We start from the raw sequence: 14,312 nt of genomic DNA on the forward strand, positions 1-14,312 counted from the left end.
TGGCCAGGCTACGGTGTGAAAGTTCTGTTTGTTTCTCCTTGATGAAACCCCCTGCCCCTTGGTTCATTCTACTTCCCTGTAAGCTAACCACCCTCCCCTCCTCCCTTCGATCACCGCTTGCAGAGGCAATAAAGTCATTGTTGCTTCACATTCATGCATTCTTTATTCATTCATCACACAAATAGGGGGATGACTACCAAGGTAGCCCAGGAGGGGTGGTGGAGGAGGGAAGGAAAATGCCACACAGCACTTTAAAAGTTTACAACTTTAAAATTTATTGAATGCCAGCCTTCTTTTTTTTGGGCAATCCTCTGTGGCGGAGTGGCTGGTTGGCCGGTGGCCCCCCCACTGCATTCTTGGGCGTCTGGGTGTGGAGGCTATGGAACTTGGGGAGGAGGGCGGTTGGTTACACAGGGACTGTAGTGGCAGTTTGTGCTCCAGCTGCCTTTGCTGCAGCTCAACCATACACTGGAGCATACTGGTTTGGTCCTCCAGCAGCCTCAGCGTTGAATCCTGCCTCCTCTCATCACGCTGCCGCCACATTTGAGCTTCAGCCCTGTCTTCAGCCCGCCACTTACTCTCTTCAGCCCGCCACTTACTCTCTTCAACCCGCCACCTCTCCTCCCGGTCATTTTGTGCTTTCCTGCACTCTGACATTATTTGCCTCCATGCATTCGTCTGTGCTCTGTCAGTGTGGGAGGACAGCATGAGCTCGGAGAACATTTCATCTCGAGTGCATTTGTTTTTCTTTCTAATCTTCACTAGCCTCTGGGAAGGAGAAGATCCTGTGATCACTGAAACATATGCAGCTGGTGGAGAAAAAAAAAGGGACAGCGGTATTTAAAAAGACACATTTTATAAAACAGTGGCTACACTCTTTCAGGGTAAACCTTGCTGTTAACATTACATACATAGCACATGTGCTTTCGTTACAAGGTCACATTTTGCCTCCCCCCACCGCGTGGCTACCCCTCAACCCTCCCCCCTCCCCGTGGCTAACAGCGGGGAAACATTTCTGTTTAGCCACAGGCAAACAGCCCAGCAGGAACGGGCTCCGCTGAGTGTCCCCTGAAGACAAGCACCCTATTTCAACCAGGTGACCATGAATTATATCTCACTCTCCTGAGGATAACACAGAGAGATAAAGAATGGATGTTGTCTGAACGCCAGCAAACATACACTGCAATGGTTTGTTGTACAATGATTCCCGAGTACGTGTTACTGGCCTGGAGTGGTAAAGTGTCCTACCATGAAGGATGCAATAAGGCTGCCCTCCCCAGAAACCTTTTGCAAAGGCTTTGGGAGTACATCCAGGAGAGCCGCGAATGCCAGGGAAAAGTAATCCTTTCACATGCTTGCTTTTAAACCATGTATAGTATTTTAAAAGGTACACTCACCGGAGGTCCCTTCTCCACCTGCCGGGTCCAGGAAGCAGCCTTGGGTGGGTTCAGGAAGTACTGGCTCCAGGTCCAGAGTGAGAAACAATTCCTGGCTGTCAGGAAAACCGGTTTCTCCGCTTGCTTGCTGTGAGCTATCTACAACCTCATCATCATCATCTTCTTCGTCCCCAAAACCTGCTTCCGTGTTGCCTCCATCTCCATTGAAGGAGTCAAACAACACGGCTGGGGTAGTGGTGGCTGAACCTCCTAAAATGGCATGCAGCTCATCATAGGAGCGACATGTTTGGGGCTCTGACCCGGAGCGGCCGTTCGCCTCTCTGGTTTTCTGGTAGGCTTGCCTCAGCTCCTTAAGTTTCATGCAGCACTGCTTCGGGTCCCTGTTATGGCCTCTGTCCTTCATGCCCTGGGAGATTTTGACAAAGGTTTTGGCATTTCGAAAACTGGAACGGAGTTCTGATAGCACGGATTCCTCTCCCCATACAGGAATCAGATCCCATACCTCCCGTTCGGTCCATGCTGGAGCTCTTTTGCAATTCTGGGACTCCATCATGGTCACCTCTGCTGATGAGCTCTGCATGGTCACCTGCAGCTTGCCACGCTGGCCAAACAGGAAATGAGATTCAAAAGTTCACGGTTCTTTTCCTGTCTACCTGGCCAGTGCATCTGAGTTGAGAGTGCTGTCCAGAGCAGTCACAAGGGAGCACTCCGGGATAGCTCCCGGAGGCCAATACCGTCGATATGTGTCCACAGTACCCCAAATTCGAGCCGGCAAGGCCGATTTAAGTGCTAATCCACTTGTCAGGGGTGGAGTAAGGAAATCGATTTTAAGAGCCCTTTAAGTCGAAATAAAGGGCTTCATCGTGTGGACGGGTGCAGGTTTACATCAATTTAACGCTGCTAAATTCGACCTAAAGTCCTAGTGTAGACCAGGGCAAAGGTCTTTAGAAAGTATTTATTCACATAGCAGTTCCCATACTTAGAGAGGAGAATGCAGGAGCAATTAGCATTCACTTAGGGCTGATCTACACTGAAATCCTACATCAGCCTAACTACATCTCTCAGGGGTGTGGAGAATCCCTCCAGTTGCTGTAGTATGGGTCTACACTGAAGTGTTGCTGCAGCTGTGCCAATGTAGTGTTTCAAGGGCAGACAAGCCCTTAAGCTTCTTGGCAATGTTGGGCCAACGACTCTCCTTTGCTGCGCTGGTGCAAAAATGGGACAGGGAATAGAGAAGGCGTGGGAGCCTTCTTCTTCTCTGCTCCCATGCAAGCAGCAGGGAGAATACCCCTTGAGCACTCTGGAGAGCTCTAGGTCTGGGGCTTGGCTACTAAGTCAGCCCGTGCACCACAGCACCAAAGGGGCATGGCCTGCTACTCACACCACGCAGACCCAGCACACTAGCTGTCTGTCACCTGCCGTTAGCAGACCATGCTAGCTGCAGCATGCACATCTTCTTTTCAGCACAGCAGTTTAAGTGTCCACCACTGCACATCCCCTAAGCCAGTCCCATGGAACCACGTCCATACTGTCAAGATTTCTGGAGCTGAAGAAATATCTACCAGTGCCATTGCTCTGAGCCACCCGAACAGCCAGGATGGGATCTGGGCCTTTGTATTATAAGTATTTACATTCCTAATTCAAAATGACAAAGGAGGCTTCAGAGTAGCAGCCGTGTTAGTCTGTATTCGCAAAAAGAAAAGGAGTACTTGTGGCACCTTAGAGACTAACCAATTTTGGTTAGTCTCTAAGGTGCCACAAGTACTCCTTTTCTTTAAGGAGGCTTGTTTACTTAACATCTATGAGTTAGGAGCAAAGACCAAACTTACCTGGCTGATCATAGGAAGCCCACGCTAGATTTTCTCCACATTTTCCATTTGAAGACTCAGGGCTGTGTTGGAGGACCCTGGTGCTAGCCAGTGTTTCTGCATACCTAGCAAAGGAATCATATGCCAGTGACAGAGCAGTACCAGCTAATATCGCATGCAGAGAGCAGTCACACTGACCTGGGGGTTTATAATCCTGTTACTGAATTTCCAGGTGCCTAAAGTAGTGGGTGCTCCGAGATCAACACAGATCTCAGCAGCATAAGGAGAAGAGTCCAGAGCCCTTCTGCCTTCTTATTGCCTCTAGGGCCTCTGCACTTCTATTACAGCATGACTCTCTGCCACAGAGGCTTTGGAGGCAAAAAGGTACAAAGTCTCATGTCACTGAGATCTGCGTAGATCCTGGAGAATCCAGGAGCTGCAGCCTCTGCCACTTCTGTGTATGGAGAAGAGCCTGCAGAAACTGCTGTAAGTGCCAATTCCTATAGTTTTTAGTCCCCTGTATAGGAAAAATCTGCATAGGGACAATATGGATTATAAATTAGAATATATTTGGGGGCAGGGTTCCCAAGTCCCAGGCCAGAAGCTATTAAGAGAACAAATTAATTGTGGTATAAGAGGTAAATAGTCATGGATTAGAGACTGTTTAAGAGACAAAAAAGAGTGAGCAGGAAATAAATAGTCAATTTTCAGTGTGGACAGAGGTGATTTCAAAGCATTTAAGCCCAGAAGAACCATTAGATCATCTAGTCCAGCGACTCCCAAACCGCAGTACATGAACACGGGATGGGAGCCTGTTGGAAGGGTTACACCCAAAACTCAAAAAATCCCTTTCGGTTTCAAAGGAACAGTCATCGCCTGCACTGCGGAGGCCAAAAAATGCCCAAGAAGCAACATGTATCGGGGGTAGCCATGTTAGTCTGTGTCCACAAAACCAATGAGGAGTCCGGTGGCACCTTAAAGACTAATAGATTTATTTGGGCAAAGGCTTTCGTGGCTAAAAAACTCACTTCTTCAGATGCACCATGAAAGCTTTTTTTTATCCCAATAAATCTGTTAGTCTTTAAGGTGCCACTGGACTTCAAGAAGCCACATGGCACTTTCAGCCACAAAGGTGAATGACTTGCCAATTGCTCCGGTGCAGTAGTTTTATTCGGTGGTGTGTTGAGTGCTGTGGCTGTCCACAGGGGCGCTCTACTCTCACCAGATACCCAGCTAGCTGCCTTTCTGCTATATTATTATTTGCGTCACTGTAGTGCCTAGGAGCCTCAGTCACGGACAAGGCCCCAGTTGTGCTAGACACTGCACACAGAACAGAAGGCCAGACTAGTCTTCTACTTGTACTGGGCTGCACTGCTCAAGTTATTGTAGCAAACTCGCAAAGTTCCCTGTCGTGCCACAAGAGCTCCTCTCATCCGAAAAGACACAGACAGGCAGGGCTAGTTCAGGGCAGCTGCAAAGCTCACAGTCACAGGGAACCATGGGATTGAAGCCCTCCTTACCCTCACCACACACATGAGTAACCGCTGCAGAGTTCCTTTGCGCTTCCTGCCCCACAGAGGCTGAGGCCTGACCCCTGCAGACCTGGAAGGCAGGGGATGCATGAAGAATGCCCCCTGTCTCTGCAGGGAGGCCAGGAGGGTGGGGTGGCAGCTGGTCAAGTCCAGTGAATAAAAGCCTGGCTACAGGACTAAGCAGAGTCACAGTGCTCTGGCTGCAATCTGAGCTTCATCCTAAGAGTGGGGGCCACTGTGCAGTTTGCCCAGGATTGCAGATGTCCATGGGCCCTGTTTGGGAGTGGAGGCTAGAACTGCTGAGGAGCAAAAGGTCTCCTAGAGCTGAACCTGCCTGGTGCCCAGATAAAGGTCCCAACTTCCAGCAAAGACTCTTCCACCATCGCTTAAAGTGGAGGGGGCAGGAAGGAGCATGCAAAAGATGACAGACCTAGCAAAAGAAATTTAAACTCAAGCTGGGTTGCTGAGGGGTGCACTGTAAGCACTGTTTTACCAAAGGTGCTGCTCCCAGGTTATGATAGAACCCCCACCCCTTCTTTCAGACAAGCACTGTCCTCACCTCTCTACCCCACCCCCTGAGTCCCCCAGCCCTTTCACACATATACGCCCCCTTCTCATTAATGGTACTCTTCTTTTTCTCTGAGAGCTACTCAAAGTATTTTGTGTTTTTCTTGATTTACATCTTGCGAAAGGAAAACAACGTGACCTTTGGCTTGTGTTCAGTGACCATCCAGATAAGAATTAGCAGGAACTCTGAATTTAAATGAGATGATTTAAAAAGTCAAGCCACTGCATGTAGTACAACCGCATACTGACACAGATCAATGCATCATGGATGAGATATTTAACTGTTTCTTGTAATCCGAGTACTACAAAAGGCCAATAATAATAACGGCTGCTTCAATGTGCTGCTTCTTGTTGCACTGTCTAAAAACCTGAGATGTTTTCAAATGATATTATAATCAAATATTTTAGGCTTCTGTATGCATTTATTTTTCTATAGATTCTGGAAATGCATAAGGTAAGCCTATTAAGGCCTAAAATAAATATGCACAACAAGGACAAATTTTCATGTGGTATCTCAAACATAAATTTTTTTAGGAAGGTAGTATGTGAATCAGTCCAGTTTGGGAGCCATAGATCTACTCTGTCCTCATGTCTATCACTCGGCATTTCACCCAGAGACCTCTAAACTGAGCCCAGTGATGTATTAATTTTTTTTTAATAAAAAAAGCATTTCAGTCATCAGGAGACTAAACTTTTGTGTGCCACAAGCAGAAGAGGAGAGACCAAGGTGCCACCAATGCCCAAGTTTTCTGTGAAGTCTTCTGCACAGTGGGAGGCATCAGTTAATGACAGGGAATTGCTTGATTGAGGGTGTACAGCGAAGTTGTCCAAGGTGCTCTACTAGGACCGGTGTTTAATATATTAATGATTGGAATAGGGGCTTACATCTGCAATGACACAAAAGTTATTAGGTGCTTGTAGTGCCTGTTTACACTAGTATCTGAGTGCCTTCCAAAGTTAAAATAAATAAATACTGTACACCAAGGCGACTAACATCAGTCAAGCAAAGGTTTCTCTCCGTTCCATGCCATACAGGGAAAAGTTAAGATTAGTAAATTAGTCAAGAACAGAGAGGATTTGTGAGGAGTTCCAGAACTTAACAATACTACACAATTGGGCAGCACAATGGTAGATGACATTCAATAGAGACAAATGCAAGGTAATACACATTTGAAAGAATAATTTGAACTATTCATAAACATTGTTGTCTATATTAACTGTAATCATGCAGGAGAAGACCTAGGGTGGCTGTGGACAACTCAGTGTAAGGCAATCAGTTAAAATACCAAAAATTTAGGATGCATAAAGAATGGGTTAGAGAACAGTAAGAATATTACTGTTTATATACAATCAATAGCGTGGCACCACCTGGAATATTGGGCTAAGTTCTGGTCACTAAAAGAAAAGGAGTACTTGTGGCACCTTAGAGACTAACCAATTTATTTGAGCATAAGCTTTCGTGAGCTACAGCTCACTACAGGACTCGGATGCATACTGTGGAAACTGCATACTGGTCACTGCATCTCAAAAAGAATATGAGAGAAGTAGGAGTCGTCCAAAAGTGGCCAATGAAAAGGACTGTAGAAATGGGGAGGCTCCTGAAGGAAAGACTGAAAATAGCAGGACTATTCATTTTAGAGAGAAGACAAATACAAGGGAACCCAAGAGAGATGTACAATAATTAATGGTGTAGAGAAAGGCAATTGGAAGCATCTCAAATAAAACAAGGGGACATCAGATATAATTATAACACAACAAATTTTGAGGCATTTTTTAAAATCAAGCCCTAATTAACCTGGGGTTCTCACTACTGCATGATTTATTGAGGTCAAAATTTAGTAATACTCAAAAATGATTTATTGATATAGATAACAAGAAGACTTGTTTACTACACAGTTACATTAGAAGGATAAAAGGATATAAGCTTACATGCTTTAGGACACAAACCAACCACTATCTATCTGTCAGGAGTAGAAAGAAACTTATTTTAAGGGTCGGTTATTTCATATATTGTCCATTCTCAGATTTTGTACACCTTCTTTTGTATGATCTAGTACACCTACTTTCAGGGACCCTAGAAAGACTAGTGTGCTGATGCAGTGTGGTAGTTCCTACGTTTCTAAAAGAGGATTTCTTCCGTCCTCCTTCCCTCAGAGCACAAAATAGTAGTCTCACAAAAATGTGTATTAATCAAAGCTCTGGTCTTATTATATTAGTCAAAGCTCTGTGAAATTATTGTATCTCTCCACTATTCCATCTCCAGAATAGGGTACTTTTGGAGATGACAAGAGTAGGATCCTGGGATGCATAGACAGGGGAATCTCGAGTAGGAGTAGAGAGGTTATTTTATCCCTGTATTTGGTACTGGTGCAACCACTAGTGGAATACTGTGTCCAATTCTGGTGCCCACAATTTGTGAAGAATGTTGATAAACTGGAGAGGGTTCAGAGAAGAACCACAAGAATGATTAAAGCATTAGAAAACATGCCTTACAGTGATAAGACTCAAGAAGCAAAATCTATTTATCTTAAGAGAAGATTAAGAGGTAACTTGAATGCCATGTATAAGTACCTATGAGGGAAACCAATATTTAATAATGGACTCTTCAGTCTAACAGAGAAAGATGTAACACACTCCAATGGATGGAAGTTGAAGTTAGACCAATTCAGACCGGAAATAAGGTGTAAATTTTTAACAGTGAGAGTAATTAACCATTGGAACAATTTTACCAAAGGTCGTGGTGGGTTCTCCATTACTGGCATTTTTAAAATCAAGACTGGATGTTTTGCTAAAAGATCTGCTTTAGGAATTATTTGGGGGAAGTTCTATGGTCTGTGCTATACAGAAGGTCAGACTAGACTATCAGAATGGTCCCTTCTGGCCTTAGAAGCTAGGAATATGAATACCTCCACCACCATGAGAGATTCACTGGTACGGAAGCATCATTTATGGAAGTATCATACATTGGAGGCAACACCTCAACAAAAGACAATACATGGCAAAGTGCACATATTTCTGGGCTATGCATAGGCAATCCCAGCGCTGGGTAATAGAATAGAATGTGCTATGCTTAATTCATATATGTGATAAAAGTCTCATTACAAGAAAGGAAGGGTTGAACTCACTGTTGTGCTCCACTGTTTAACTTCTTGCAAAGCTTCAGTGGCGGGACGCCATGCTTCTTCCTGTAGTCATTGTGGGCTTTTAAGACCTCTTCAGCAAATTGTTTGGAAGCTGAAATAATGCAAAATATTGGAAAGGTCTATCAAATACAGCCTTCATTAAAATCAGGAAAAGAAAACTTGAAATATATTGGGAAGCTGGTACAGCACTCTGAATGAATCTAAAGAATACTGTGTGTGCTGTTCAGTGAAATAACAACAGAGCTGTACCACCCTAATTACCTATGAGCAGAATGAAATGAAGCCAGAAATATAGCAAGTGCTTTACATCTAAGAATTTTGAAAGGTGTTATATATATTTAAATACCTACCTATGACCTCAAGAGGGAGTTATGTGGGTTTATTGATTAATGCCTGCAGAACACAGAACAATAAGGCTCTTTTACACCACGGTAGCAGTGTAAAGAGGTCTTAAAGTAAGCATAATTTAAGGCCCTTTTATACTGCTAGATCATAAGTGTAACCTGAGTGTAAATCAGAATCAGGCCCTTTGAGATACTTTTTTGGAAGGACACTATATAAGTAGCATTATATTATGATGATGAATAAAAATAAAGGAGTTTTTTATACAGGACCATTCTACATATGTCAACCCCCCCTGTACAGATAGTCAAAAGACTATGTTAAGATATATGCAAATATTTTGAAGTATACATTGCATAAAGTCACTCTCCCCCCCACACCACTCCCCATCACCCAGTACTAGAAAAAAAATGTATGAGGAATTGAAAATACAAATCAGGGGTTAAAGACTGAAACAATCACCACAAATATTGAGAGGCGAGACAGGAAAGGATTGTTTTGTTTCTTGTAAAAATTTGCTTTTTCAAAAACTTTAAGATGTTTATTTTTATACCCTGGTAATCTTCACCTTTAAGACAGCAAACAAGGGGTGAATAAGTAGTGATATATGGTGTCACTGGAATAGTGAAGCAGGAGCAATTCACTTTGCTGACGGCAGTAAGAAGTTTGCAGAGACTGGAGTTTCCTAGATGCAATGAGCCAAAAAGCCATTAGGAAAGGTTTCAAAAAATGAACAAGGGAAATTTTGAGACATCATAGATTTACAACGGCTTTGCTGAATTTTTCCAAACTTCACAGAGAAACTATACTTTAGGATAAGCTGTGGTGTGTGAAGTTTCAGTTTCTTTTGGGGACAGTTTGGATTTTAAAAAGAAAAAAATATATATACAAACCTTAAATGGTAAGCTAGTTTCAACTTTAACTACTGCTGCTCTACAAGAGGACAATTCCCATTAGAATGTTAATTCCAACTCCCCAGTGATGCAGGATTGTTCACTATTATCCATTTAATTATGTTTTATCGAGTCTATTTTTAAATATCCTAAACAACAGGACTTCCAACTCTTCCCCTGTAAAATCATTTCCAGTTTATTTCACCTCCTGGTTGGGAAGCTTTTCCTGTTATTAACCTTATGTTTTCCTAAATTTCTTCTCAATACACTGCCGGCAGAGGCTGGGGAGCTGAGTGGGCCACTCTGAGCTCTGGGGGCCCCCACTGCCTGTGCAGGTTCGGAGCTCCAGGGTCCCCCCACCACCTGCAGTGGCCGGGAGCTTTGAAGGACCCAGGGTGGCTCGAAGCTCCTGGGTCCCTTGCCGCTCCGAGCTCTGGGGGCCCCACCGCCTGCGTTGGGCTGGGAGCGGGGGAGGGAGGCGGCCACCTGAAACAGCTCAGAGCTGTGGGGGGCCCCTGCCGAACACATCGGCCAGGAGCTCTCAGAGGGCCCACACCACTGGCCGGGAGCTACTGGGGGCCCCTGCTGCCTGCGGTGGCCAGGAGCTGCATCCCCGCTCCCGTGGCGGCTGGACGCTCCGAGGGGCCTGTGGCCACGGAGGGTGGCAGGAGGACCTGCAGCTCCTGGCTGACAGGGCTGAATTCATGGAGGTCGCTGGAAGTCATGGATTCCGTGTCTTCTGTGACCTCCATGGAAAAATTTTAGCCTTAGTTATGTACAGTAAAATGACAGGTGTACATTCGTCAGAAGACACGTATGAATGAATGTTGAGTGGCAGAATAGTGTGATTTGCACCAGTTTGACATTAAATAAACATTAAACGAATCCCTGAAATAAAGATTAACAACTTCCACTGAAGTCAATGTGACTTGTGTTCACTTATGCAGGTCTGAATTTGGCAATGGGAGTTTTCTGGGTGATGTAACTTTATTAAAAGAAACCAGCCTAGCATCCTCCCCTACATCTTCCTGTAAGATGTTTTTCCTTCCACTTGTATTCTGTACTCACTTTTCATACCTTTAAATGCCAAATTGGTGCCAGTTATACCACTTTTCCTCTTAAACTCACATACACCCATTTTCTGAACAATTTACGCCACCATTTTTGTTATCACTGAATTTGGCTCAGAAATTGCTTTAGGAGTTGCATCTGCATGCTCCAAGCTGCACTTGCCAGAATAAGATCCATACTACTGCATGCAACAACTAATCAAATTCCACGATGACTAACTGATGTCATCTACAGTGGATTAGCATTTCTGTCCTGTACCAAACAGTGGAAAATCTTGGACAGCAAGGGAGAGAGCTTTTATTCAAATACAAATTGTGACAGATGCTTTTGAAACATGTGTTAGGATATAGATATGCAGGCCTATCTGTAAAGGCCTATACTTTAAAACTTTAGGTGTATTCTTATCACTTAGCTAGTTATAGAGGTACAAAACAAGAATCAAAATCACAGTCTACCTGTTTATAGGCCTTCTCTCACTATGATAGTCTAAGGCCATGTTCTTAGGCTAAGATCTTTGGCTAAGCAGCAGAGGCAGCCATAAGCTGGGAAGTGTATGGTCACATCCTCACATATCAAACTTGTCACACTGAAATAAGGCAATCTAGGGCTCTTAAAAAGGTGATCGGATCTATCACCTCCAGAGAAAGGGAAGAGCCTAGAAGATTTAAAGGAAACTTAGTTTGATAGCACCCTATCCGGCAAGAACTCACTTATCAATAGGTGGGATGTGAAATCCTCATTTCTTTGTTGTTCTATCACTGTAGTCCCTATTTCCCTATTGTTTGTCTGTATAATCTCTGTTTGGTTCTGTGATTGTTTCTGTCTGCTGTATAATTAATTTTGCTGGGTGTAAACTAAATAAGGTGGTGGGATATAATTGGTTAGATAATCATGTTACAATATGTTAGGATTGGTTAGTTAAATTTCAGTAAAATGATTGGTTAAGGTATAGCTCAGCAGAACTCAAGTTTTACTATATAGTCTACAGTCAATCAGGAAGTAAGGGGGGGAATGGGAACAAGGAATGGGGGTGGGGGAATTGGAATCATGTTTTGCTGAAGGGGGGAATGGGAACAGGGACACAGGCAAGGCTCTGTGGTGTCAGAGCTGGGAAGGGGGACACTAAGGAAGGAAACTGGAATCATTGCTTGCTGGAAGTTCACCCCAATAAACATTGAATTGTTTGCACCTTCGGACTTCGGTTATTGTTGCTCTCTGTTCATGCGAGACCAGGGAAGTAAGCGGGTGAAGGAATAAGCCCCCTAACAACATGGACTATTCAATGACTATTATATAAATGTTATATGTATCTTTGTGGGCTTGCAAGTGAGCATCCCTGGCTCAATGGGTAAGTTAAAAATGTTTCCTGCAGTAAATCAATGCATGACAGTTAATGAAAATCCCCAATTCTGAAACAATGCAGATAAGTTTTTGAAATTACGTCTCCTTGCAGAAATAGCATATATTGGTTTGACCTAGTTCAAGAAGCCTATGAATACAGAGGACCTGAAACTGTACACAGTGACAGCCCTGACCTGGGAGAGGGTCATTCACACTTGATCAAAGAGCTGACATGAGTCTGTGCCCGTAGACAGGCCCTGTGAGAGGACCTGAAGTGCTTTAAAGCAACTGCCAGGGTTTCCATATGAAAGATGGATGACCACCTGAAAAACCATGAGCTTATGAGCTGTTTATTGTTTTTAAGATATGTTTGAGCTGAAATGTTTTTGTTCTAAAAAAATAGTATGCTACTTTATGAGAGCCGGTTGGTCACTGAATAACCTTGTCATTGCCTCTGAAGTGAGAGGTGCTGAGGTGATCACAGAATGACAGGTATGTAGTCATGTCTGGAGGGAGAGGATTGTGGGATCTTGCCCTGAGAAAGGTGACGGCTAAAGGCCTAAGACCTAATGAGATACACTCATGGGGACCATGGAGGTTTAGAAGTATAGTTAACTCAGGAACTGTGACACAAATATCTCCAATAACAGCAAGAGCAAAAGAGAAAAATACTAGCCAAAGAGTCCAGAGATTTACAAGATCACGTAAATAGTCACTCAACGTATTAGCAGAAACATAGCACTGAAAATTATTTTTGCACTCACATTTTGGCTTACAAAAGCAAATAAGTAACAGACACAGTTGACAATACCAACAATTTCCTCAAGGCTTAGCAAAGATGACTTAATTTTTGCCTAGAGTTTCTCTGTCTCTTTCTCTGCTCTTTTCCCACTCCCACAAAAAAGCTACTATAGAACAACTATATAAATGAGCAATTATCCACCATGATCTCAGGGCCATGTGCTATTTTTGCTCCCCCCGTCCCACCCCAGGATCTGTGTGCTCTGATATGCAAGCAGAGACTCCAAACTGCCAAAAACCTTTTAGTTTGTTTTGGAAGGAATTCTAGTTTTCCATTTCAGTGACATGCCATTAACTGAGAAGCCAGACACTGAAAGTAAGAGTTAGTGAGAATTTCCAGTCTAAATTATGCCAGGAGCTCTCTTGGTCTTTGTTTGACCCAGGATCAGGGGATTAGAAGGGTGCTTCAGAGCCTTAGTAGAAGCCATGCTGGTTTGTACATGTCATATTGTGTTCACCTATGATAGGTATTTTATAACTTACCTTTATTGTGAAAATTACCTTTTATTAGTAAAGCTATGACTCTGAAATAAAAATGGGAATATCATAACACATAGTACAGATATAATTAAATGTACTGGGACAAACGTCCTACTCTGAAGCAAGACCAGCTACAGTAATCTTTATTTAATCATTTTATTCCCCTACAATAACAGCCCTTCTGTGGAGAAATACCTGAGATTTCTGATTTGGGTGAGAAGTTAAAAGTCCACAGCTATACCTATCCTTTGCCTCACTTTGTTCTACATGCCCAAGGTCCCAAAGGCCTCAGGATGGTCTTTATAGACTCTAAGGCCAGAAGGGACCATTGTGATCATCTAGTCTGACCTCCTGCATGTTGCAGGCCACAGAACCTCACCCATCCACTTCTGAAATAGACCCATAACCTCTAGATGAGTTACTAGTCCTCAGATCATGGTTTAAAGACTTCAAGTTACACAGAATTCACCATTTACAGTAGTTTAAACCTGCAAGTGACCAGTGCCCCATGCTGCAGAAGAAGGCAAAAAGCTCCCAGAGTCTCTGCCAATCTGATCTGGGGAGAAATTCCTTCCTAACCCCAAATATGGCGATCAGTTAGACCCTGAGCATTTGAGCAAGACCCATAAGGCAGATACCTGGGAAAGAATTATCTGTAGTAACTTAGAGCCCTCTCCATCTAGTACCACATGGCCGTTGGGGATTTTTGCTACTTTAATTATGAAACCTTTTGGAATGCTATCAAGGAGTTAAAATTTCATATTTCTTACTCCATTTTAATATTATAGAATTTCTCCTTCCCCTCATTTCAAAACTTTGAATTTTCCCACTGTTAAGGCTCCCCTCTTTCAAATAAAAGAAATAATTGCAATAATTATGGGAAACACAGAAGAAATAAAAAGTTATGCACGCACAGGGTGAAGGATGCTGTATTAGG

The 14,312-nt window shown here is 43.5% G+C and overlaps 2 protein-coding genes across 2 annotated transcripts in view; both read right to left on the reverse strand.

Moving 5' to 3' along the window:
- Positions 1–14,312, reverse strand: part of GLIPR2 (GLI pathogenesis related 2) — a 41,966-nt gene that overhangs the window by 17,239 nt on the left and 10,415 nt on the right. Inside the window, exons 2-3 of the mRNA XM_077810878.1 lie at positions 8,430–8,538; positions 3,227–3,330 (exon numbers count right to left, since the gene is read on the reverse strand). Coding sequence (XP_077667004.1) covers positions 3,227–3,330; positions 8,430–8,538 — 213 coding nt within the window. The remainder of the gene's footprint in view (positions 1–3,226; positions 3,331–8,429; positions 8,539–14,312) is intronic.
- On the reverse strand, positions 197–1,777 carry LOC144261386 (uncharacterized). The gene is made up of 2 exons (XM_077810877.1): positions 1,398–1,777; positions 197–809 (listed from the first exon to the last, which is right to left on the reverse strand). Exons 1-2 carry the CDS (start codon positions 1,756–1,758, stop codon positions 268–270), a joined length of 903 nt encoding a protein of 300 aa, XP_077667003.1. The 5' UTR covers positions 1,759–1,777; the 3' UTR covers positions 197–267.

This window comes from Eretmochelys imbricata, chromosome 2, assembly GCF_965152235.1.
Source record: "Eretmochelys imbricata isolate rEreImb1 chromosome 2, rEreImb1.hap1, whole genome shotgun sequence".
Lineage (NCBI taxonomy): Eukaryota > Metazoa > Chordata > Testudines > Cheloniidae > Eretmochelys > Eretmochelys imbricata.

Bases quoted from the DNA above. Each gene is read 5' to 3' on its own strand.
- LOC144261386 (XM_077810877.1), bottom strand. From the start codon at position 1,758: ATGAAACTTAAGGAGCTGAGGCAAGCCTACCAGAAAACCAGAGAGGCG. The intron at 810-1,397 runs GTGAGTGTACCT...TTTCTCCACCAG, and splicing joins AGGTGGAGAAGGGACCTCCG to CTGCATATGTTTCAGTGATC.